General features: G+C 39.8%; 1 protein-coding gene and 1 long non-coding RNA gene across 10 annotated transcripts in view; one reads left to right on the top strand and one right to left on the bottom strand.

Moving 5' to 3' along the window:
- APH1B (aph-1 homolog B, gamma-secretase subunit) overlaps positions 1–23,610 on the bottom strand; it is a 78,864-nt gene extending 55,254 nt beyond the window's left edge. For 4 of the 9 annotated variants that reach the window (XR_003515959.2, XR_003515957.1, XR_003515958.1 and 1 more), the window contains exons 1-6: positions 23,361–23,606; positions 21,786–21,956; positions 14,762–14,832; positions 13,579–13,701; positions 12,188–12,226; positions 422–549 (exon numbers count right to left, since the gene is read on the bottom strand). Coding sequence is in view for 6 of the 9 variants with exons in the window: in XM_027572132.1 (XP_027427933.1) it covers positions 422–549; positions 12,188–12,226; positions 13,579–13,701; positions 14,762–14,832; positions 21,786–21,956; positions 23,361–23,473 (645 nt within the window). In the remaining 3 variants the exon portion in view is untranslated. Of the gene's footprint in view, positions 1–421; positions 550–12,187; positions 12,227–13,578; positions 13,702–14,761; positions 14,833–21,785; positions 21,957–23,035; positions 23,225–23,360 lie in introns of those variants that run through there. The other 5 variants (XM_027572134.1, XM_027572136.1, XM_027572133.1 and 2 more) reach the window with 5 other exon arrangements.
- On the top strand, positions 19,291–22,305 carry LOC113910199. Its single transcript, XR_003515961.1, has 3 exons — positions 19,291–19,319; positions 19,400–19,587; positions 22,203–22,305. It is a non-coding gene; the product is annotated as an uncharacterized LOC113910199 (long non-coding RNA).
- Positions 23,611–26,969: the final 3,359 nt, after the last annotated feature.

Genomic DNA, 26,969 nt, shown 5'->3' with positions numbered 1-26,969 from the left:
CATTATAAGAAGCAAAAGTAGAAAAAGATGTTCTCAGTCAGTTAACTGTAATATAATTTTGATGTAATAATATAAGGCTATTAAAATTTACATACTAAAAGGATTTATAATATCATGGAAATTGTTTAAGATGTGTTACATAACATAATAATATAAGATGACTTCAGGTTTGACTATACCCATAAAAGAAAGATACATAGAAAAAAATTTTTAATGAAATCAACCAACAAATAGTTGCTTTTTTCTGTAGGAAGACTTAGATGATTTATTTTTCTACCATTCACTCATTCACGCAGTCAACAACTTTTTGGAATTTCTTCATTTGACCATGAGCATGTATTTCATTTAGAGTGGAACCTACCATTGTAGATATGGGAACTTGAGTTCCAAAAAACAATGCGAGCATGGTGGCAATACTCACCAGGGCTGACACCAGCAGATGGGTCAGAAGAACTACAAGAAGGGCAGACCACTTTTTCTTCTCGCAGCCATCAAAAAATATGATGCCCCAGAACACGTGCAGCAATATGATAACCAGCGTCATGAAAGCTGAAAGACAGTCATCCATTAGTGTCCAGTCATATAGACAACAGATGCCAAAGCCCACTGACCACCTGCTCATGATACACAAGCTCTTGGGGTATGCCACACCACTGTGAGAATTTAAACACCACCTGTCAGAACCAGGACCCTGACACACGTTTGCTCAAATAGTAACTTGGAAAGCAACACTTCTGAACACAGGGTCAGCTCTGCAGCAGCTTCTGATCGAGAATGTGAACGTGTTAAAGCTAAAGTCAGCTTGGATCTGGCTTTCAAGGAGTTTCTCCTGGGAAGGGATAAAACTAATGTTGTGTCCAATCAAATCTTTCCAAATTAGCCTTCTGCATTTTCCTCAATTAAATGGAGTATCTTCAATTTAAACAAGTCTTGGGGCGCCTGGGTGGTTCAGTCGTTGGGCGTCTGCCTTTGGCTCAGGTCATGATCCCAGGGTGCTGGGATAGAGCCCCTCATCGGGCTCCCTGCTCAGCAGGGAGCCTGCTTCTCCCTCTCCCTCTGCTGTTCCCCCTGCTTGTGCTCTCTCTGTGAAATAAATTAAATCTTAAAAAAAAAATTTTAAACAAGTCTTCTCACTAAAGTGGAATTTCTCCTGTGCTCTTTCCTTTTTTTAAAAAAAAAAAGGCCAATAGAAGAATAAAAATATTAAAAATTGCAATAATTATCTTAGATTCTTCTTAGGCAACCAAAACTTAATTTGATCAGCACACCCAGGTTTTTCTGTGGAATAGTGAGTGAGTGAGTGAGTGAGTGAGTGAGTGAGAGAGAGTGTGTGTGTGTGTGTGTGTGTGTGTGTGTGTGTGTGTGTGTGTGTGTGTGTGTCTCCTGTGCCCTGAAAACATTATTTAAAATGGGCATATCAATTTTCCTTTTCAGCCACATAAGATAAAATTAACACCCACCAATCTGGCAGAAATTCAAGTCTGAAAATTCTCTTTCACACTGCAGATAGGAAAACAATCTAGCATTACCTAGTAAAGTTGAAAATATGTATTCTCTATTTCATTCCAGCAATTCCACAGCTAGATCTATACTCTGAAGCAGCTGGTTCTTGGATCAATAGATCACTAGTACCTGAGAACTTGTTAGGAATGCAAACTCTTGGGACCCACCCCAGACCTCCTGAATCAGACAATGAGCCCAGCAACCTGAGTTTAAACAGACCTGCAGGTGATTCCAATGCACAAATTTGAGAACCACTGCTCTGGAAAAACTAACATATTTTGCACAGAGATATATACAAAAATATTTATATCAGCACTGTTTGTAACAAAAAATTTTCAACATTACCAGAATGGGAGACTTGTGGTGTATTCACACAATGGTATATTATATGATCTATAATATAAATGATCTCAAGAATATGATGCTGAGTGGGGAAAAAAACATATTGTGGGAAAACGCCTATTACTTATACAAAGTCAAAAACATCCAAAAACAATATTAAAAGTACATAACTACTGTGGCTGGAGGAAAGCAAGTTGTTCTGTCTAGTGATAGTGTGCTATCATTTCAGTAAATGATGGTACATACTTTAAAGTAGAGGAGGGATTTTAAAATATATAACTTTGGGATGAGGGTAGACTAAAACTCAAATGACATAAGGCACTTTCCTGCTAAAAAACGTCTTTGATGGATTGATACTGTGTCCAAAGTAAAGTCCAAATATCTCAGATTACCATCCAAGGCCCTCTACAACCTAGACCCAAATTATTATCCTTTACTAATCTTCAAATATAACCTATATGGTAGAAAACCGGAACTCTTATACTCTATGTCTCTGTGTTTTTACTTATTTTTTTAACTGATCGTCCCTTTTGCCTGAATACTCATCACCTCCCTGCCATTTCACCATATCCAAATCTTACTTTAAGATCTAACTTAATGCCATCTCCTTGGTGAATTCTTTCTGACATCTACTCTTCATTTTTTTAAGAATACTCAGCACACATTTACTGAGTACCTGGATAGTTTGGCCTGAAGATGTTGTGCAAGAGCTCAGGAGTCACACAATCCTGAGATGGAATGCCAGCTCCACGGTATGGCTTTGGGCAAACTCTTTAACCTAACCTCCTTCACTTTCTGTTCCCTTTATTTCTAAAATGTGGACAATGATACCTCATAGGGCTGTTGCAGGGAAGAACAGTGCTTTGTAAACCACAGCTTTTCAATAAATGATACTACTATGTGCTACAGTCCCCAGATTCAAAAATGAATATGGCAGGACCTTTAGTGAGTTGTACCATCAGGCGGGAAAGTGAGGCAAAGCAGCAAGCAATAGAAATGTGGGTAGTATGCTATGTTTTAAAATGCACTCTTCTTCACTCTTACAGATTATTTCTTTCTCTGACCTTGTATTACTTTTATATTTATTTTCTTCCTCCCCTCTTTCCTTAATCCATACAGCAAGTACTTATTCGATGTCCATTATGCGCAGGCACTCTTCCAGGCACTGGGGCTATCACAGTGCACAAAACACCTTCGCTCATCCTTTCAGTGTACTGTTTTATTAACACAGTATCCAAAGGGGAGCTCTCAGACATTTGTTAAAACACTGCAAATTCTTACTTGACTGCTTATTTATTCACCTGGCATTAATTTCTGGCTGGCTTCCATGTCATCATAAGTCTTTACCATTAGAACGTGCCATTTAGAATATTGGGATTCATTGTTTATTCCCTCTGCAACTGGTCAGAGGTCCAACAGAAACTGAGACCTGAATATCTATTCTGCCACATACATGTAGTTAGAGGTACATACAATTTTGATACTTTTCTCTAGTAAATGGAATTAATTCCAACTAGAAGTGAAGATTTGCTAACAGTATCTCTAGGATACTATCTTTTAATTACTAAAACTTCCTCATTTCATGTTCCTAACTACAAAATTCTAAAAGTCCTTCAGTAAATCTAACTCTAAAATTTGCTTTGTTCTAATATTCATAAAAGTAGAAAAAAACCTCTCCAAATTAATCATAAAAATATCAAAATTCATTTATAATCCAGATTAAGAAAAGGAGCTTCCCTAATTTCAAGTGTTTTGGAACATTAATCAGAAATCTGAACAATTCTGGAGCACCTAGGCAGCTCAGTCAAACATCTGACTTGATTACAGCTCAGGTCATGATCTCAGGGTCGTGGGATTGAGTTCCATGACAGGCTCTGTGCATACAGAGCCTGCTTAAGATTCTCCTCTCCCCCTCCCTCACCCTGTGCACTCTATCTCTAAAAGAGAAAGAAAGGGAAGAAAGAAAGAGAAAGAAAGAAAGAGAAAGAAAGAAGAAAGAAAGAAAGAAAGAAAGAAACAAAGAAAGAAAGAAAGAAAGAAAGAGAAAGAAAGAAAGAAAGAAAGAAAAAGAAAGAAAGAAAGAAAGAAAGAGAAAAGAAAGAAAGAAAAAGAAAGGGAGGAAGGGAGGAAGGAAATCTGAACAATTCTAACAAGTATTATACATGTTTGTGAAATTGTAGCTACTAATTTGATGATGGACTTCCAACAATCTTTTAAGTCAAATTCTCTTGGTAAAGAATGTTTTATTTTAATCTATTTCTAAGCAAAATATTTCAGGATTATCTTTAAGAAGCTACATTTAGGGAGGCCTGGGTGGCTCAGTCAGTTGAGTATCTGACTCTTGATTTCAATCTCAGAGTCCTGGGATCGAGCCCCATATTGGGCTCTGTACTCAGCATTGGGATTCTCTCTCTCTCTCTCTCCCCCTCTCCTTCTGCCCCTCTCGTTTCTGCTCTCTCTCTCTCTCTCTCTCAAACAAATAAATAAGTCTCTAGAAAAAAAAAAGAGGCTACATTTACTATTTGGTTCTTTTCTCCTTGAATATATTCCAAATGTTCTAACACACAGATTCATAAACATCCTCATTTTCAGGCTTGTCCCTCTCTCCCTTATTCCTAATATTTACTTTTCTGTCCTTGCAAAGACAACAGCCTAATATAGCAACTGATTCTAACACTGGATCCTACCAGTACAGAAACTGCTATCATCTGGCTTCCTCTGACAACTTCAGAGAATTGCTACCTCTGCCAGAGAGAGCCAAGGGCTGCTGCTGGGTGGTAGCAGCAACAGGCAGAGGAAGACTTTGCAAAGCCAAGAGTTAGCCTCAACTGCCTAGAGGCAGGATGTGATTACTAATGAGCTTCTGGCTTCTTTTTCCGAGAAAAGAGTCTGGGGTGTCAAGATTCTGTGCAGTGAGGGACTCTCCTCCAACCCTCTTGGTTGCAGAAACTCTCTGGATTTTTAAGAGCTCCCCAATGACCTAGCCCAAGTAGAAGTCAAACCACAGAACTAAATATTTTTGAAAATGCCTTTCCCATAATAGGGATTTAACTTAAAAATTTTGTTTTAAAAAACATGACAATTTTGTAACCTTGTTATTATAATATAGAAGTATATATATTACTAACCAAATAATATTCTCCAAGATTTAAAAAAGACATCTTGAAAACCATCTCATACTACATAGCAATAAGAAAGGTGTAATACTGTCCCCAATACCAGCCAGATTATAAGGAGGTGTTCTGAAAACAATCTGAATGACTACTGGTGTTTAAATAGCATTTATCGGGGCACCTGAGTGGCTCAGTCATTAAGCGTCTGCCTTCGGCTCAGGTCGTGATCCCAGGGTCCTGGGATTGAGCCCCGCATCGGGCTCCCTGCTCAGTGGGAAGCCTGCTTCTCCCTCTCCCACTCCCACTCCCCCTGCTTGTGTTCCCTCTCTCGCTGTCTCTCTCTGTCAAATAAATAAAATCTTTAAAAGAAATAAATAGCATTTATCATTTCATATTTATGAAAATGCTTCTAAAATATGTTCATAAGTTGAACAGACTGCCAAAAATATGATTTTGTTTAAAGTCTCCCTAGCATAAGTTAAAGAATGATGAAATTCTCTCTTCAGATTAGTTCATCAGTGTGGAGGGTCAGCATTGGGAGGCCTATTACATGTTTTCTGATCCAATCCCTGTGCAATGAAAAAGTAAATCCCACAGGATCCACTTCAAATCCAGTTTAGAAGCTTACTTCATTAAAGCAGTACTGTGGGAAAGCTCCTTCTCAAACTGAACCCAAATCTGCCTTCTAACTCAGTGATTCACAAGTGAGGCAATTTTGCCCTGAGAGAGCATTTGTCAATATCTGTAGACATTTCTGTCTACAGCTGGGGGTGGGGTACTTCTGGCATCATGCCGTAGAACACCCTACAATACACAAGACACCCCTCCATCTCCTGCCAACAAAGAATTATCTGACCCCAAATGTTAATAGTGCCATTGACAAACCCTGCTCCAACTGCTGCTTGTTGATCCTAGGAAGGCTTTTTGAAGAAACACAAGTCAACTCTTTTTTCCCTGACATGCGGCACATTAAAAACAAAACAAAAAATTGAACCTCTGTATTATTCAGCTATTGTGACAAAATGGTGTTAACAAACCATGCCAAAAGTTATATTCGCTATAGCTTGGGGCACCTGGCTGGCTCAGTCAGCGAAGCATGTGACTCTTGATCTTGGAGTTGTGAGTCTGAGCCCTACGTTGGGTGTAGAAATCACTTAAAAATAAAATCTTTGGGGGCGCCGGGGTGGCTCAGTCATTTGGGCATCTGCCTTCAGCTCAGGTCATGATCCCGGGGTCCTGGGATTGAGCCCCGCGTATCAGGCTCCTTGCTCGGGAGTTTGCTTTTCTGTCTCCCTTTGCTGCTCCCCCTGCTTGTGCTTTCTCTCTCTGTGTGTCAAATAGATAAAGTCTTTTAGAAAAACCAAATCTTTAAAAAAAAAAAAAGTTGTTGGCTATAGCTGCCATTGCGAGTATTGCTGGTCTAAGGCAGGGCCCACTGGAACATGGGGTATATAAATCTCTAGTGGGGAACCCATCTTCTAGCAGTGTGCAGGGAGTGTGGGCTCTCAGGATTCTACTGCTTTGTATCAATGCTGTGTTGACTTTATGAAATTAACTAGGACCTTTCCATGTTTGTTTCTGGTCTGGAATAATTTCAGCACCATCAGATTTACCTTTCCTTTAAGTGTTTGCTCCAAACCAGCTCTCAAACCATCTATTCCTGATGCCAATATAAAGCAAAACCAAGCACAAAAGAACCTGGATGGAGACTTAAATGGAAGTTGGAGATAAGATCTGCAGTTGGACTGGATGTGAGTTATAAGAAAAAGGGAAGAATCAGTAACTGCTCCAAGGTTTTTGGCCTGCACAACAGGAAGGATGGAAGGGCATCAACTGAAATGAGGAAGACTTCAGAGGTATATCACTTAAAGATGTTGCTCCACTGTCTTCTGTCCTCTAGAATTTCTGATGAGAAGTTAGCAGTATTTCAAATCATTGTTTCACTGAATTTAAGAAAAAATACCCCTAGAGATGGAAAAGCAGCCTACTCTCTGAAACCAGGACTTCAAGCTCAAGATTGAAATATTCAGTATTCAAAGTTAATATCTGAGTAAATCTTTGTAAATCAAAATATTCAACTGAATTTTTGGTGAAGAACTTTAGCATAATGAAAAAGCTGATAAAATCAAATAGATCTATCCTTTAAAATAAACTTCAAGGTTGATTAATTCCTTTAAAAAGAACCATAAAGATTTCCAAACATTTATGCATATAATACAAAAAGTCTGTTTTCAGGAAATTTGGCTAAAACATGGTCCAGGAATAGCAATGGAAAACCCCAGAGTACACCAATGAAACATATTACAGTGTGAATGATTCCCCCAGAAATTGTGCAATGCAGCAGCCCTGACGTGAACCCTCCAGTTCTCTTTGAAAGAACTGTGGAGGGGTAGAGGAGTGAACTGGTACAAGTGATCCCAGCAGTGAAGAGCATCCTTGCTGATGAAAAGTAGGCACAAAACAGATGTAAATGCTCCCAACAGAGCCATGGAGCTTCACAGGATCAAGCTTAGGTAGTTGAAGAAGGCCAACTGATCAATAAAATTGAAAACAAGGTGGGTTTTTTCCCCCTTTCAAACTGTAAATATTAGATGTAATGGATAAAAAATATATTCCTATGGGACCAAATGAAAGAAGATATTATGCTAGATGATATTCCAAAAATGTTACTTTTTTCCAGGGCGAATCATCCATATAGAGTAGTACCCTGCTCATCATTGCTATAAAAAATATCTCTGGGAGTTTCTCTAGGAAGAAAAAGAAACTAAACACAAAAAGCACAAAAAGTTAAAGGCAGCAGTGGATAAAGAAAATAAGGACTGACTCACACCTGAAGAAGAAACAAGGCCTGAAGAAAAATGAGAAGCAGAAGTCATCAGACTGCCTGAACTGCACAGGGGTCAGCAGGGGCTGGCCACTCGGCCATGTGACGAAAGAGACAGCAGTGCTTCAGAGAGTGGCCTGGAACGTATCTGAAGGAGCCACAGCCACAGCCAAACTCTGTGAAGCAATCCACTGAGCTACCTGTTTGCACCCTGCATGAGGCTCTACACACATGGTAACGAATCCCAGGCTGCTAGTCTCTAACAGGCCAAGATTTAGTGAAAGGACAATCCAAAAGTATAATTTTCCATTCTCAGCTACTTGAGCAGCTTGAAGGAAAGACTATTACACTACTGATATAATGAAAACACGTAATGAACAAATATATTTGATGATGACACTGATGACATACTACAGCATGTGGAATATCCCTGTGTCATAAGCAGTGGCAGTTACTTACGATCATTTATTACAAAAACTTAAGATTCTAATACATTCAGAAAAGAGTAAGAATTGCAGATTAAGCTCTACTGTTAAAAATTTTCAAACTGTAAGAGACTCTTAATCTCAGGACACAAACAGGGTTGCTGGAACGGAGGGGGCTGGGACGGATGGGGTGGCTGCATGATGGACATTGGGGAGGATATGTGCTATGGTGAGCGCTGTGAATTGTGTAAGACTGATGAATCACAGATCTGTACCTCTGAAACAAATAATACATTATATGTTAATAAAAAAAAATTTATTTGTATCACTAATAGATGTTACGTATTTTCTACCACTTTGGAATTGTTAAGGTAGCTATTTAAGATAATCTTGCTTACAATGAGCTTTCATTTAAAAGTCTAAACATGTGGGGTGGCTGGGTGGCTCAGTTGTTAAGCGTCTGCCTTTGGCTCAGGTCATGATCCCAGGGTCCTGGGATCGAGTCCCACATTGGGCTCCCTGCTCCACGGGAAGCCTGCTTGTGTTCCCTCTCTTGCTGTCTCTCTGTCAAATAAATAAAATCTTAAAAAAAAAAAATAAAAGTCTAAACATGTAACAAACTTGACATATTACAAAGATGATACTTAAAATATTGTTGCAAAAAAATGAATGTATGAAAAAAGAAACTTCACTGGGTTACAACACCAAGGATTTATTCTCATGCTCATTGGTCTGAAGGTCGACTGTGTTTTGGCTGATTAAGGCTGGGCTCAGCCAAGGCAGCACTGCTGTAGGCTGCTGGTACAGCTGGGTTTGACTCCTCACTGCTGCTGCATACAGGTCTGCCCTAGACATGTTCATTCTGGGGTCGAGGTCAAGTGGGCATTAATTATGTGGGACATAGTCTCATGGAATATGACCAGAGTCCAAAAGCTCAGGCCCAACCATGCAAGTGGTATTTTAGCTTCTGAGTTACCTTACATTCACTAATTAACCAACTAAAGCCACATAACTGAGTTCAACCTCAGGGGCAGGGAAGTATATCCTGGCCACCATGAGGCCATGCAAGGGTGTGGAATTCTATAAAAAGGAATGACAAATTGGGACAAAAATGGAATCTCTTATATTCCTCTTTCTTTTATTTTCCTTCAAGTTTAACATTCCTCTTCCTTCAATCAGCCCCCATAAGATACCACTTCTAGGTGTTTCACCATCCTCACACTGTTCTTCTGTACCAATTTTAGTTCTTCAGAATTCCTGTTAAATCACAATGTTCAGAACTGAACATGATACTCCACATGGGGTCTGACCTGTATTGACTTCTCCTAGTGAGTGGCTAAAAAGTTTAAAACCTTACCTAGACAGGAGCACTGCCAAGAAAATATAAATGAAATTATTTGGGGAAGTTTTGGTTTTTCTTAAAGATTTGAGAGAGAGAGAGAACGTGTGCACACAAGCACATTACAGGCATGAGCAGGGAAGGGGCAGAAAGAGAGGGAGAGAATCTCAAGCAGACTCCCTGCTGAGCACGGAGCCCAACGACGATTTGGGGCTTGATCTAATGACCCTGAGATCATGACCTGAGCTGAAATCAAGAGTCAGAAAGTCAACTGATTGACCCACCCTGGTGCCCCTGATTTGGGGAAGTTTTAAAAATAAAGTATTAGCTTCCCTTCTGACTGAGTACTAAAGACGTTTTTCTTCTAAAGCATAAGGGAGGCAATTCGGAGTGATAAACCCAAATTCCACATAAAGAAGTTATCCTCTAAATTCTGTTTTTTAATTTCAAGAACCAAATTCTCTACCCTGATAAGAACCAAATTTTCTATCTTTAGGCCATTTTAAAGTTTATTAGATCACTTAAATATATACTCTCTAAATTAATTTAATTCATTACAACTCTGAGCTAGGTATTATTTTTGTTCTTCCTGAAAGATGAGGAAATTGAGAGTTAGACAGAAGTCCAGTACTTCCTTTGCCCAATGAAAAATGTCTTTCTTACCTCTAGGCCAGCAGGGAAGACACCTCTTCCCTCCACGGGGAACATCCTCCCCGACAACCTCCTTCTTTTGCCTGCCTAGCTATTATTCATCCTTTCAGTTTCTAGTCAAATAGTACTTCCCCCATAAGCTGGGCCTAGCTTTCATTTTTTCAATCAATATTTGAATCCATCTAGCAATAAAGGACTCCACAAAGTGCGGGGGTGAACAAAACAGACACAGTCCTTGCACTTAAAAGGCTTAGCATCTGGCTGGAGAGACATAAATAACTACACAGTTGACCAATTAATTACAAGTGCAGGAAGTACTACAAAATAGAAGCATAATACCATGTGAGTGTGAGTTAGAGCTTGACTTGTGTGTGCTCATGGTTCTTCCTCATCATAGCATTTGTCACACTTTATTATAATTAGCTGTTTGTCTTTATTTCCCACTATGAGTGAAAGGTATAGGCATTAACTAAACTGTATTGTCATAGCTTGGTATAACTTCTATTTAATAAAAATACTTAATACTCATTTGTGGAATGAGTGATAAAACAATCAAATGGACTTGCCCAAAATACTAAATTAATGAGCCACAATAAGACTTGAACTTAGGACTCCAATTTCCATACTTTTGCCTTTATATTGTATTACTAAGAAATGGTAATGATTCTAAGAAAAGTTAATACTACACAACTACAAATAAAAAATAATTAACTTATACATACATATTATTTATAAACTATGCCTACCTGTAACATGAAAACCTATGTACACACAGGTATCATACAGTGTATCTCTAATACTAACATAAATACACTAATTAGTGACCCCAAAGGCCTTATTTATTCTGATTACTAGTTAGGCACTTGTAATAAAATACGCTAAACATATAAACTTACAGATTTAACTGACAAATTAAAAATGAGCTCATGCCTAAATAAGTGGTAACAATAGCAGTTATAAATAATACATACAACAAACACAAATATATACGAATTTGGGGTTACTATTTTAAAATGCAATGAAAAGTAATTTCTTAAATGTATAATTCAAAGTTTATGCTCCAAACAATGATGCTATAATAAATAAACTCTTGCATACGATAAAATACTGTTCTTTTAGTCCATAGGTATATATTCATAGCATATATTCATAGCCATCCTAACTGCTAAAGACATTAAACTATTTTCTTTGAATATTGAATTTTCCCTTGAATTTACAGAAATTGCAAATACAACCCCCAAACTGCCAGCACATCTTTCTTTCACTTTCTTCCAAAAGAATCATTTTAAGTTAGTCTTAATGAAAGGGAATTAGCACCATCTAGTGAAAGAAGCTAGCAGAAAAATAAATTCCATTAGGAGAATGCTACTTGAACCAAACGAAAATTGCTTATGTAGCAGTATAATAGACCAATTTCAGAAAATATGGAAAACTGTAGCAGTAATACCCCCTCCTGATTATGTTTTGTTAATTTATATTGGACTCTAACAGATGTTAGCTATTAACATTACATTTGTTCTAAAAACCTAACACTCATTACAATTCATCAAAAAACTGTCAGAAATATTCTAATTATGGAATGCTTAAAATGAAGAAAATTTGCTTTGTTGAAGGCACCACTAAATAATTCCAACCCATGAACTTGTAGCCTGATGTAATAGGCCTTGACTTATTCCTTAGAAAGGACAGACCTTGGAAAGTCATTATACTTTTTTGTACAGGGAAGATCATTTGGTGGCTGCATACATACAGGCCAGATTCACATGAAAGTGGGTTGAGGAAAGACTAACCAGTTGGGGGTTGATGGCAGTAATCTAGACAAGAGATACCAAGGCCTGGACTAAAATGAGGAACAAGAATCCACAGGGTTTAGGGATCACTATAACAGGCAGGATGACTGTGAACTACTACAGCAGTTTTTAAAATCTGGGCATACATTCCTATATCTGGTTCTATTATTATCTTAAACTGTATTAAAATAGTTACTCACTTTTGTTTAGTCTTGTTTTCTCTATTAGAGGGTAAGCTCCTTGAGGACAGAAATTCCGTTAGTATAGATGTTAAATAAGTAATATTTAATTAATAGGATATATGCATGAGGAGGTCACTTAATTTAATAATATAACTTGTAGAGATAAAAAAAATACAGTGGAATTTTCTTAAAGCCATTTTTAAAAGATTCCTCTTGAAAATTTAAGAGAAATTTTATGTTAATTATGTACAACTCTCAAATGCATGATCACTGCATCATGATGACAATTTTTCACCTGGTGGATGAAAAAGTAGTTTGAAATGAGCTGGTTCTTTTCTCCTGCATCTTTGGATAAAAAGGCCAACTCATCTATTATCATTTTTTCCTCTCAACTTCTTTTTTCAAAGAATATAGCATGATTTATTTTTAACTGTTTCAAAAGCAGGAAAACTATTAATTTTTTTCAGATACATACATGAAGGTAAAAGTTTCATGTTTTACCTTCAAAACAAGACATGTATATATGTTAAAAACCTAGCTTTCAAACCTGGTTAACCTAGGGAATTAATAACACAAAATCAGGGCAATAGTTACCTGTGGGGAAAAAACAATGAGAAACAAGGGACTCTAAGTACTCTGTTAATGTTCTAGTTCTTAAGAAAAAGGGAAGAAGGGGTTGTTATTTTTTAAATGATACAGATATGTTTAAATGTACATTTTATTTATTTATTTTTTAAGTTACAGCCTTTCTGTGTTCTTTTTTTTTTTAAGATTTATTTATTTATTTTGGGAGAGAGAATGAAAGAGAGAGAAAGTACATGACGGGGGGAGGGTTAGAGGGAGAAGCAGGCTCTTCCCTGAGTGGGGAGCCCGATGCGGGACTTGATCCCAGGACTCCAGGATCATGACCTGAGCCGAAGGCAGTCACTTAACCAACTGAGCCACCCAGGTGCCCCTAAATATACATTTTAGATGCATACATTAGTTTACATTAAATAAGAAGCATTTTCCCTCCTCTCAGTTTCAAAATTCAATTATAGTGCTTATCCCAAAAAGGGACCAAGATGACTAATTAAAGACTAAGGCTTATACTGAAGATAAATGCAAACCAATAAAAATAAAAAATCATATAGCCTATAAAAATTCACTTATAATACATCAACTACACATCAACTTTAGTATAGTAAAATAAAAATAAATTTTATATATGCTAAATTCCATCCCAAAATTCTAAAATACTCTAACCAAAATTTTTACTTTCCTATATCCTTTACTTCTGATATCTAACAGTACTTTGCCTTTAGAAGGTATCATATAAATTTAAATTTTGAATTGCTAAGCCAGAGAACTCCAATAAGGATGATTATTTAGACCAGAAGACTGAACATTCACAACTAGTAGGCACATACCTGAATTTAGGAAGAACTGGGGAGAATCTCCATGAATGCCCACTGTGCCTGGTCCCAAGGAGTCGGAAAGGGTATTTACAAAGGCAAATACTCCACTCATGATTCCAAAGCCTAAACCAGAAACTAAAGAGGGAGAAACACGTTAGACCCTTTTCAGGCTATGATTTCTCTTCAAATCAAGTTTCCAAGGACTAGAGAATACTATTTTAAAGGGGAAATGGTATGCATGCTGTTGGAGAAGCAGTGGAAGGCTGGCTCAGGAAAGGTGAGTGCTTGGCTAAATGATAAACAGAGAAGGGTGTAAAAGGAAGGGGAATGAACAATGGAATGTAGCAGAGAAATGAGAAAAGAAAAAGATCTAGAAAGGCACAGAAACAAAAGGCAAGACCGAGGACACAATGCTCAAGTTCTGGCTTTGATTCATGATAGAAGTCTGTAGAATTAAGTATGAGGGCTTAAAACTGGAACCAAGCTTGGGGGACGACTGCCTACAGTAGAAAGTAATCCCTGGGTCAAACTAGGGTGACTCAACTTAGGGATCTAGACACAACCTTTAAAACATAATTCTGAAAGAAAACCCTGCAGAGGTATTAACTGTATTAATATGAAAAGTCCTCCTACCACAGCCAAAGTCACGGTAACCACCCGGAGAAGATAACAGTAACATCACTTAAAAACTGTTAACTAGAGTATATGCATAGTAAAAGCCCAACTTTCAAACCTGGTTAATTATTTAATGGACATACAGGTCACCTATAATTACTTCCCTTTATATAATGGTCCTGGAAAGCTAGAAAAATAAACAATATACACCAAAAGGCCAAGGCAATAATAAAAACTATTTAAAATCTACAAAGATGGGGTGCCTAGGTGGCTCAGTCTGTTAAGTCTCTGACTCTTGATTTCAGCTCAGGTCATCTCAGGGTCACGGGATCGAACTCTACATTGGGCTCCCTGCTCAGTGGGGAGTCTGCTGGAGATTCTCTCTCTCCCCCTCTTCCTCTCCCTCTGCTCCCCCGCCCCCCCCCCACCGCATGCATGCAAGCACTCTCTCTCTCAAATGGGCAAATCTTTTTTCTAAAAAAAAAAAAAAAAAAAAAACCTACAAAGATACAAAAAATAAAAATGGACTTTATGTCAAATCGGCTTTTTCTCTAAATGACACCATGCAGTTCCAACTTACCATAGGCCAGCAATCGCATAGAAGGTGCTGTCTCATCTGGATTTATACTCTTCAAACCCTCACTGGCTTTTCTAAAATAAAACCACACAATTTTTTAAAAGAAAAAGCAGTATATCAGGAAAATATACAAAGTATTTCAAAATCTAGATACTTATTGAGGCTTCTGATCAGGTTATACCTTGAATCTAAAATCCATTTAAACACTCTTAACTCTAGAGAACAAACAAATGGTAACCCCAGGGGAGGTAGGTGGGGGGATGGGCTAAATAGGTGATGGGGATTAAGGAGTACACTTGTGATGAGCACCGGTGATGTATGGAAGTGCTGAATCACTGTATTGTAGAAATGAAACTAATATTATCTTGTATGATAACTGGAATAAAAGTAAAACCTAACAAAATAAAATCCACTTAAGCAAAACCCAGCAAATTCTCAATTAACTAAAATCAACCAAAATTTCCAACCAACTTTGCATTTTATCTGACTTTTCACATAGAAGAGAAAAAATAAGAAAAATATAAGTAAACAAGCCATCAGGGATTGAATTAGTAAGAAAAAAAGCAATGGTTCTGACTACTTTCTGAGCTCAGTAAATATTTAATTCAAGGGGCGCCTGGGTGGCTCAGTCGTTAAGCGGCTGCCTTCGGCTCTGGTCATGATCCCAGGGTCCTGGGATCGAGCCCCGCATCGGGCTCCCTGCTCAGCGGGAAGCCTGCTTCTCCCTCTCCCACTCCCCCTGCTTGTGTTCTCTCTCTCGCTGTGTCTCTCTCTGTCAAATAAATAAATAAAATCTTTAAAAAAAATTTAATTCAGTATCCTATGGCCTCCATCACTGTGAATTTTTCCCTCTCCCCAGAGTACTAGCTCTTCAATCCCAGTTTGTTGGCACTTTGTAATATCTCCCGCCTGGGTTATAGCTATTTTGCTACCCTCCCTTTTACCTTCCACTTCGCAGAACCTAAATTATACTCATCCTCCAAAGTCTCATTTACTCAGCAGTTTCTCAAAGAATTCACCTCTACCAATGACTGGTAATCGCTAATCTCTCCTTACTCTTAAATCCTAGAATGCCCATGGGTTGAGCTCTCATATAGGTACCTAATCATATGATCTTCAGATGATAAAATATTCTACATATTTGTTTCATATCCCCATCAGGCTTCAGGGGAGAATTAATCAGAGAATAAAATGCTACCCTCAGAAAAGGAGATAAATGAATACCTAAATGCATTAGAATACTGATCAGTAAGAAATGATCTTCAGTGATATCTGTGCTTCTGTTGGGAACAACTCACATACTTATCATGAGTCCCTGCTCCCATGCAGATGTGTTAGGTAAGAATGTAAGGTGTGGCTGTCAGTTTTATTACTGTCACTATTACTAACATTTGTTGGCTAGAAACTTTGCAACAATGATCCTGACTCAAAGGGTATTTACATTATATTTATGAGAAGGTATATTTGTTAATGCAATAAAAAAAACAAACATTTTAGATTGATTTTTCACTAAGTGCTGAAACAAAATGAGTTAGGTTAACTCTAAGAGTAGACAATTAAATTAACCAGAACATACTTACATTCTGGGCATTGTGTTAATTTAAATTTCAAGGTATGCATATTCAAAATAGCTGGCCTATTCACTACATATAAATATCATTGATTACTTTAAATTAAGGCAATGCAGAATTCAACCAAAATAGTAATAAGCATAATGAAAAGGGCCTTTTGCTTTTCTAGACTTGAAAGAAACAATTTGCCATTTCAGGGCTCTCCAGTTAGAAGCATTATTTAGTAGCAAGGACATTAATCAAAACTTGAGTGGCTATATCATCTTTTTAAAGATTTTATTTATTTATTCATGAGAGACAGAAAGAGAGAGAGAAGCAGAGGGAGAAGCAGGCTCCCCGCTGAGCAGGGAGCCCGATGCGGGACTCGATCCCAGGACCCTGGGATCATGACCTGAGCCGAAGGCAGACGCTTAACCATCTGAGCCACCCAGGATCCCATGGCTATATCATCTTTCTCTGGAGCAGTAACCAACTAAGATGTTCAATTTTCCTAAATAAAATAATCTGTCACAGGAATGTTGTTAAAGGCTAATTAAAGCTTGGAGACACATATGATAGTAATAATCTCTATCAACAAGTGGACATAATGGTACAACAGGATAAAATTTTGGAGGATTTGTTTTATATAAATTGCTCAATAATGAATAAAAGATTTCTTGCTATCTGGTACAGCAAGGTATTGCTATCACAAATGTATTAAATATATAAATTCAAAAGTTTAATAAACTTCCTCATTCTATGTTGCAAGTTTGTGAGAGGAAAGGTCTGGTATTAACTGTTCTCAACGCTAACATTAGGAAATGAAAAAGTAGAAAACACCATTACGGGCGCCTGGGTGGCTCAGTCGGTTAAGCGACTGCCTTCGGCTCAGGTCATGATCCTGGAGTCACAGGATCGAGTCCCGCATCGGGCTCCCTGCTTGGCAGGGAGTCTGCTTCTCCCTCTGACCCTACCCCCTCTCATGAGCTCTCTCTCTCATTCTTTCTCTCAAATAAATAAATAAAATCTTTAAAAAAAAGAAAAAAGAAAACACCATTACTTTCCATGTTCCTGATGGATATAGAACACATGATCAATGATGTAAGGTTACAGTGTTTTTAACTTGACCATTTTACTGAAATGGAAAGTTCTGTTTACATTTATTACTATTTCCAAGAACAAAAAAGAAAAAGTCCAATTATTTTTTTTTTTACTTACTTGAGAGAGAGAGAAAGCACAAGAGGGGGTACGGTCAGAGGGAGAAGCAGACTCCCTGCCGAGCAGGGAGCCCGACACGGGACTCGATCCCAGGATTCTGGGATCATGACCCGAGCTGAAGGCAGTCGCCCAACAAACTGAGCCACCCAGGCGCCCACAAAAGTCCAATTTTTAAAAAATATAAACTTTGTGGGGTACCTGGGTGGCTCAGTTGGTTAAGTGTCTGCTTGGCTCAGGTTGTGCTCTCTGGGTCCTGGGGTGGAGACCAGCCTTGGGCTCCCTGCTCAGTGGGGAGTCTGCTTCTTCTTCTCCCTCCTCCTTGGCCCTTCCCCCCCCACCCCCCACCCCCGCTCATACTCTAATAAATAAATAAAATCTTAAAAAACAATTGTAGTAGCACACCTTGGGAAACAGTGATAGTGAGAGCTAAGCCTTAGGCTGTCTTCCCATAGCCATAAGGGTGACTTTCCTGGTCACCAAGGCAGTGCATGCATGTTGGGGTTACCTTTACCTTTTCTATAAGTTGTACCAAAACATCTACTTAACTTCTTTCATTTGTAACATTCTTCAAATAAAGTAATTTGGTACCCCCCCAAAAAACAATTGTAGTAATGATTATCCTTTTTTCTATAAATGGAAGATGTTCTAAAATTAGGAAATATTTATGCTATCAGCATTATAAGACAAAACTGGATTTAATTACAAAAGCTTCAGGTCAAAAAATGTTTAATGTATGTTTTAGGCAATGTATGCAACCAAAATTTGGATTTTTAACGAAATTACTATAGGAAGGACTATCACTTGTGGCCACATGCCAGTTTCTCACAGTACATCTCTTTGCTACGCTGAAAGTTACAATTCATTTATTCATTTCTTCAAGATGAAGCACTTGTTCCCGAGGCCTGACCCATGAAATAAATCTATATTAGAGCAGTGATAAATATTTTTTTAAAGATTTATTTATTTATTTGAGAGAGCAAGAATGAGAGAGAGTGAGAGAGTACATGAGAGGGGGGAGGATTAGAGGGAGAAGCAGGCTCCCCGCCGAGCAGGGAGCCCGATGCGGGACCCGATCCCAGGACTCCAGGATCATGACCTGAGCCGAAGGCAGTTGCTTAACCAACTGAGCCACCCAGGCGCCCCAGTGATAAATATTTTGAATCAGTTTCATATATGTAAAAAACTGGTACAAACCTTCCACGTTTTAATCTTGGCACCAAATTCAGATAGCAAAAATGTGACTGAGGCAGTACTTTAAATTTGAAAACCTACTTTGGAAGTGGAGATAGTTAAAATAGTAATTAAACAAAGTTCCTATATTTGGATGTAGTACAGCATATGAGAGCAAGTTAAACATATTTATATGTTAGTCATGAATAAAGTACCATAATAATTCTCAAACTTGTTTTAACATACAACTACATGACAGCCAACATGTCTAAAATTTGCTAGAAAAATATTGTACAATAATCCAAAGACTTGGTGGAGATGCATTTTGCAATGGCAGTGTAAAGGCACATGTTAATACAGGTTTGTCCTATTATCTGTTTGCTAATTTCCAAAGGCCCTTTCAGAGGAATAATCATGGTTTTCCTAGAAGGCCAAAGAGGCTTCTCTGAACTGGGTGGCATGAAAGCCTTGACTGACCTGTAATTCCTTTGCCGTACAAATGGCAACCTATGTTCAGCTTGTAGTCCTTTAGAACTGTAGAACAGTGCCAATAAAAGGTTGCATTCCAGGTAGAATCCATGACAAAACAAGGTGGTAAAGAACAGCAGATTTAGTCACTCAGGGTAAGTCGGATTTTAGATCCTAATATCCTAGGGGTTATTAAACCCATGTCCCTAAACTGTGAAAATCTATTCAAAATTAGGTCTGCTTCAAAAGTAGGACCAACATATGTGAAAATGTAAAACCAACATGAGCCAATGATGTTGCTGACAGGAAAAAAACAGTGCAACCTGAGACTAAGAGTACAGTGCCCAAGCAAGGGTGCAAAAGGCCACTGATCTCTGTACTACCTCGACCACAGCAGGGTATTGTGCTGGGTCCTAAGCACAGGTAAACTCCAGGCACTAACAAAAAGGGGTGTCTAGGGCGCCTGGGTGGCTCAGTTGGTTGGGCGACTGCCTTCGGCTCAGGTCATGATCCTGGAGTCCCGGGATCGAGTCCCACATCGGGCTCCCTGCTCAGCGGGGAGTCTGCTTCTCCCTCTGACCCTCTCCCCTCTCATGCTCTCTCTCTATCTCATTCTCTGTCTCTCAAATAAATAAAATCTTAAAAAAAAGGGGGGGATGTCTACCGACATAAAAGAGATGGAAAAGGTTTAGAAGCCACATCTATGTCTTCTGAGGGCCAGGTGAAGAAATGAGGTATGTGTAGCCTTGAAAGGGACAAGATGACAACCATGTAACAGGGATTTCATTTGGCTATGTGGGGCAGGGGTCAGAAAGAGGGAGATTTTGATTACCTGAATATATTCTACCGTTAAAATTAAATTTTGGAATGAAAGTAACTGCTACATACCAGAAACATTCAACCACAGCTGAATAGATGGTCCATCTGTTAAGGATTGTATTCTTGTGGAAACTTAAATGTAATTGTTGGTATTTGGTTGTTGCTCTTTAATATTTCCAAAAACTAATGGAAATTTCATTTTTAAACATTTTCTAAGAATTTTGCTTCTAAGCAATGGCTTCCTGGTTTGCTATTGTAATTAAAATTGCTTCATTATTAAGTTTCAATATCTGTTATTAAAAGCAACAAGTAAGGGGGCGCCTAGGTGGCTTAGTTGGTTGAGCGTCCAACTCTTGGTTTTGGCTCAGGTCATGATCTCAGGGTCATGAGACAGAGCCCCATGAGATCTCTGCTCAATGTGGAGTCTGCTTGAGATTCTCCCTCTCCCTCCTCTACCCACCCTCTCTAAAATAAATAAATGAATCTTTAAAAAAGAAAAACAGCAACAAGTAGGGGCACCTGGTAGCTCAGTCGGTTAAGCCTCCGATTCTTGATTTCAGCTCAGGTCATGATCTCAGGGTTGTGAGATGGAGCCCCGCATCAAGCTCCACATCGAGCATGGAGCCTGCTTAAGATTCTCTCTCCCTCTGCCCTTCCCCACCCTCACACTTTAAATAAATAAATAAATATGTAAAATCTTTAAAAGCAACAAGTAAAAAATACAGAAGGCCTGGCATATTGGCAGGAACAAATTATCAGAAGCCTATTATAAGAGATGTTGTTGAGGTTCTGTCTTGATTACATACATGAAATCTGTGGAATGCCTTATCTCATTTTCAGAAATAAAAAGAGCACACTTATCACTTTATAAGCCTTACTACATAATCAAAGCCAACCTCATGACTGCCTGAAAGAAAATATGGTTCTAAGTTCAAGCTGTGTTTCAAATCAGTTGTTTCATGTGAGGTCCTCATGGATCCTACAGATGACCTACATCCTGGCCTAAAAAGGGAACTCATAACCATGGCTTTTTAAATGTATTTTTCTATTATAGATATGAAATCACATGAAATATCACAAAATAAACTGTTATCCCCTGATACAGTCAAAATAATGGTAGGTATAATCTCCATAAGAATGATTTATTTTCAGTGGTGGCAAAGAGAAGCACACATTAATTCTAAGCTGGAACAGTTTTTCTTGTTGTTTCAATGACTATTTCTCTAGCTTATTTTCCTGCAGGGCACTTACTATCTTCTAGCATACAATGTATTTTCTTGTTCATTCAGTGTTGTCTCTTTCCACTATAACCTCCATGAAGACAGAGACTGTCTTTTAATCATCATATATCCCCAAAGTGCCTAGGACAGTGCCTGGCACTGAGTAAATTCTCAAGAAATATTTTTTGAATGAGTGAAGAAAGAAATGTCCACAAGTTAAAATACTCAATATTTGCAGGGCACCTGGGTGGTTCAGTCGGTTGAGTGTCCGACTCTTGATTTCAGCTCCAGTCATGATTTCACGGTTGTGGGATCAAGCCCCAAGTTGAGTGGGCTCCACTCAGCAGGGAGTCTGCGTGAGATTCTCCCTCTCTCTCTCCCTCTGCCCCCTCATGCGCACACTCTCTCTAAAATAAATCTTAAAAAAAAAATACTCAATATTTTCAGGCTGGGAATGTACAATCACTTGACTTTCAACTCTGTAAGGCACAGGCCCTCAATACTACACTCTATTAGTGTTTCAAACTACTAAATCGTAATTCAAATATAAATGAAAAAAAGGTAAAGCAAATTTTAACTTACTTTAAAAGTTTATAATACATAAACCGAAACATTTCTTGGATAAGGACTGAGACTAACACTCCCAAGATCAGCAGATATTTCTGTATTGGTCCATCTTTGTTGTCAGTAATGGTTCTTGCCATGAACCAAAAAAGGGAGGAAAACAGCAGAGACACCAACCAGAAAAAAGCTCTGAAAATTAGAGGGGGAAAAAGGTATAAGTGAACAGGATTAATAATGATTTAAAAGTGAAAAAACTCTACTTGAGAAGGAACAGATTTCCTGACTCTTTAATAAGAGGGGGGAAAAAGTCCTCATAAAGTGATGCCCTGGATCACTTGTTCTTAATCAATGGTTCCTTTTCCCTGGTGAGATGAACATGCAGTCCAAGAGGAATGGGAGATTTTTTCCTAACAATCATTTTTTTTTTTTTTTTAGTGGCCCTGCTGTTTCTAAAGTACACCTGGAGACTATCTGCTAAGGACTATCTAGCTAGAAACCTGGTTATTTGCTACTCTTCCTAATTAATGCTTTGCCCATGCCCACTGATGGCGTAAATATGTGTCTTTTCCAAAAAAAAAAAAAAAAAAAAGGTCTACATCTCTATTAACAGAGTGATTGGTATAAAATTCAGAGGTTGAAAACCTGTTGAAATCTAAGTCACCTTTCCAGGCCTGGCTTGTACAACATTACCTGTGGATTTTAATGATTATAACAAGCTTTACACACTTTTTGCCCAAATCTCTATCGTGTTTAAAATGACACACATCTGATGCGGCACTTTCAATACAGTTGTGAGAGGTGGAGCAGCTCAGAAAAGGTGGTTAACGCTGGCCTACGGTGGCTGTTTCTCCCAGTACTAAGTGAGACTCAAAGGTGGAGGGGGACGTAGGGAGCCCCGGAGGAGCTGCCAGACAATTGAAAAATCGGGATTATGACCACATTCGCCGCAAGAGTTCAGTATTTACCAAGCTCCCGCAAAGAGATGCACTGACGGGTGTTTCGGTGTTTTCACGGGTTTCCACCCTTTAGCTGTACACCTGAATCACCTGGGGAGCTTAAAAAAAAAATCCGTAGCCGAATCCCACCCCCTAGATATTACAATTTGGCTGATCTGGGGTAGGGGTCGGGCATGGGTATGTTTTAAAGCACCTAAGCTCCGGGGCTGATGTGCTCTTAACCCCTTTGGGATTGATTACAGATGCCTGTGAGAATCTGAGGGAAATTAGGGACTCCCTCCAGTGAAATAAGAGATGAATATTTGAACTTACCCACAATTTTTTCATACAATTTTAATGGCTTCACAACTCACCAGAGCCCACCCACGGACCCTCGGCAAAAACTCAGGGGCCATGCATCAGGGTTTTCTGAGACCCACAGTGTGAGCTCCTTCCCCAAAGCCCGCCCTGTGGAATCCCGGGGCTCTTTTTCTTTTCCCGCAGACCCTCGGAGGACGAGGAATACCAGGAAAGCGGGATCCCGGCTCTCCCCCTCCCAACCCTTCTCCCCTCAAAAGCCCAACAAGGTCGAGCCGTTTGGCGGGGACGCCGGGGGTCGAGAGCCCCGGGTCCGGGTTTCCCGGAGCAACCGCCTCACCCGATGATGAGGAAGATGACGCGCAACGGCTCGGTGGCGATGGTGAAGATGTAGAGGGCCAGCGCAGGCCCGAAGGCAATGAAGGCGCAGCCGAAGAACACGGCCGCCGTCATGGCGACCGCGGAAGCCGGCCCGGAGGCCTGACCCGGACGCGAGGTGCACCGGACGCTGACAGAGCTGAGCTCGGCGCGGGGGAGCGAGCTGGGAGGGACGGAGCGGCTGGAGGAGAGGCGGAGGGGGCGGGGCGCGGCGGAGGAGGCTGGAGGCGGGGCGGAGGGGGGCTGGACGGGCGGGGTGGAGCGCCGCGGAGGGAGTGGGAGGAGGGGCGGAGGAAGCTGGAGGAGGGGCGGAGGCGGCTGGAGGAGGGCGGGGCGCGGCGGGGCGGGCCGGGGAGGGGCGGAGGGCGTGGTGGAAGAAGCGGGTGGTTGGGGCGCCGCGGAAGAGGTTGGAAGCTGGGCGGGGCGGGGCGGAGGGGGCTGGAGGCTGGGCGGTGTTCCTCGGCGGGGTTGGGGCCCGGCGGAGGGGGGTGTGGCGATTGAGGCTGGAAGGCGGGGCGGGGGCGGGCCTCACCGCCAGGCTTTCTGCCCCACTTGGCGTCTGGGGCCACCGTGATGCCTAGGCCGCGTTCACTGGCGACTGTAGCTGAGGGCCTCGACCCCCGCCACTACCAACACCACTCACTGGTACACACTGATCAGGCCATCGGTGCCGGCGGGAGGTCACTAGGAAGACAGGAGGTTCCTCAGCCCGCTTTGGAGCCAGAACAGGGGACGACTCCAGATCAACTAAAGAAAAGCCCCTCTGGACAGAAGGAGGATTCCGTTTCTAAATAAAGTTGTCCTTTCTATTTTTTAAGTTTTATTCTAAATAAAATTGTCTTTTTCAAGGCATATTTTGCCATTTGCACAGTTGCAGGAACTGTCGTGCTCTGTCATATACCATATGACATACCCATATAACGGTAACCCAGGCGATAACTCATAATAATAAAAGTATGTAATAGTAATAAAGGAAGCTATCCTTCTCAGGGTTGTTTTTTTGTGTGTCTAGTCCCCACACCCCCAAGTCTTCAGAAAAGTCGTGGTTTTTTGAGAGAGGGGGGACGTGGGAGAGGGAGAGAGAATCTTAAGCAGTCTCCATCCCGGCCCAGGGAGGAGCCCCATCTTGCAACCCTGAGATGAAATCAAGAGTCTCATTGAGCCATGCAGGCGCCCCAGAAATGTTGTTTTTGAAGGCGTTGTCCTATCGCCCACCCTATTAACCATAAAATCTCCCTGCTCTCTTTTCATTTGCTTATTTGTGTCGCCAATTGAAATGTAAACTTTTGGAGGGTAGGGGCTTTGTTTTGTTTTGCTGTTTCCACAGCACCTAAAAGGTGCTCACTAAATATTCAGTGAATGAAATAATTTTAAAAATGGAGCTTATAAATATTTGCTATTTTATATTAATTTAACAATTTCTGAGAGGTTTAAAAATTAAAATCAGAAGGTTACCCTGATCATTCACATCTAAGATTTTTCTCCATGTTTAATGGGAATAATGATGGTAATAATACCTCAAGGGTTATTTTCAGAATTGTACCTGCACAGTAAGTGCTGTATAAGTGTTAGCCATTCCTACTCATTCTTTAATGTCTATCATGAATAAAGCTCTTGGAAACCAACACTCTTTTGAAAAGACAAATAACAGTAGGCCAAAGTTGAGACCTGAATGAAGATGTTTTGCCTCTTACCTCTGAAAATGGGCCTTCAAATAATACAAGAGTTTAACTCTTATGGTAAAATTTCACCTTTGCCCATTGAAAACAGACATATATATTTTCCATTTACTCCACAAAATACTTCATTTTGAAATGAGCACCTATGGAAACTCATGAGAGTGCAAAATGGTAGAGTGACTCACCATTACATAGATTCTTTTGGTTCTATCCTGAATCAAAGTTATCAAATGCAGTTCCATTACCTCAGCTCCATGCAGAAATGCCTTCACAGAAGCATAATGTACTCAGGTCCTTAGCATAAATTAAGATTTTTATACAACAAATGGCCACCTACATTTTTCCTGCACATTTTATAAAACTTTAATTATTGGGCGCCTGGGTGGCTCAGTAGGTTAAGCATCTGCCTTGGGCTCAGGTCATGATCCCAGGGTCCTGGGATTGAGTCCCGCATCGAGCCACCTGCTCAGCGGGAAGCCTGCTTCTCCCTCTCCCTTTGCCTCTCCCGCTTTCATGCACGTGTGCCCTCTCTCTCTGTCTCTCTCTCTCTGTCTCTCTCTCTCTCTCTGTCTCTCGCTCTCGCTCTCTCTCTCCCCCCCACCCCGTCTCACTCTCTCTCAAATAAATAAATAAAATCTTTAAAAAAAACTTTAATTATCATTGTTGAATATCTTTAATAGATCCATGCTTTACTATTTGAGTTCAGGGCTAGAAAAAGGTTTTGTTTCTCCTGACAAATGCATATGTTTAGCTCTGAGTGCTAACTTGTCATATTCAGGCTTTATCTTGACTCCCAAGAAGCTTGGAGCTAAACTTATCTTCCGGGTTTTGGTTATTATAATTACTGCCATGACTTCAGAAAATGACTTATTCTTGTATCCCTATTTTAATGACTTGATTACCCCAAACCGTAACTAGATCTCTGTGTCTTGGTTAAAGCTGCCTCAAATATTTTGGAAGTAGGCAACTCAATATGCCTTGAGGGAGCTGAGGGAATTTGTATTCATAGTATCTTGACCATATTTCAGTTCAATCTTAGTCTTCAAATCTAGTTTAAAAAAATAGGAAGGTAATGCAAAATGTAATGAGTTTGTCCCCCCGCCAGTAAAGGCATCTTTAACTGATGTCTTTTGGAACAGAAAAGAAGAAAGCAACTAGACCAAATTGACAAAGTCACCAATAAAATAGTCATCTTCAGCATTCATGTTTATTTACTTTCTAGAAAAACTAATTTCAAGTTTTCTCCGAATAATAGTACCTTACATTTATATAATGCATTGCTGTTTAAAAAGCACTTTTACATGGACTTCAACAATGCTGTTTATAAGAGAGGCGTTTGAGGCTAAGTAGCAGTGCCATTGACTCAAGTTTTTATGCACTTACTATAAGCTTCCCCCAAAGACTCAAAAACCTAAGGTACTAAGTGATGACAGCTAAATCCCTAAGAAGTGACTGGCAGAAGGACGCTGGCACATGCCATAGATCTGGATGGATATAGACTGCTGAGAATTCCTCAGAATGGGTGCATGTGGGGAGCTGGGGTGGGGGGAAACACAGAAATGATACCACACTTTAGCAATTGATCAAATAAGGCTTTGACAGACCTGCAAGCAATTCACAAGATACTAATGAATTCACCTGAGCTTTGTTTTCTGGTCCTGCTGTTAGATTTATATTTACTCAACCATTTATTCATTCATTCAAAATGCCTGCAGAATGCCTACAAAGTATCAGGCACAATGCTAGGCATTGGGAATACACCATGAAACAGATGTGCTCCTGTCTGCATGAAGCTTACGGTCTCGTGGGAAGCCAGACAGGTGGATATAGGGTGCTGTGAGAATATACAGGAAGGGGGAAGAGCACCCAGTCCAGATGTGTGAAGTTTTCCT

This window comes from Zalophus californianus, chromosome 6 (assembly GCF_009762305.2).
Source record: "Zalophus californianus isolate mZalCal1 chromosome 6, mZalCal1.pri.v2, whole genome shotgun sequence".
Lineage (NCBI taxonomy): Eukaryota > Metazoa > Chordata > Mammalia > Carnivora > Otariidae > Zalophus > Zalophus californianus.
The sequence above is the reverse complement of the archived record's forward strand: the minus strand, read 5'-3'. Positions and strand labels throughout refer to the sequence as shown.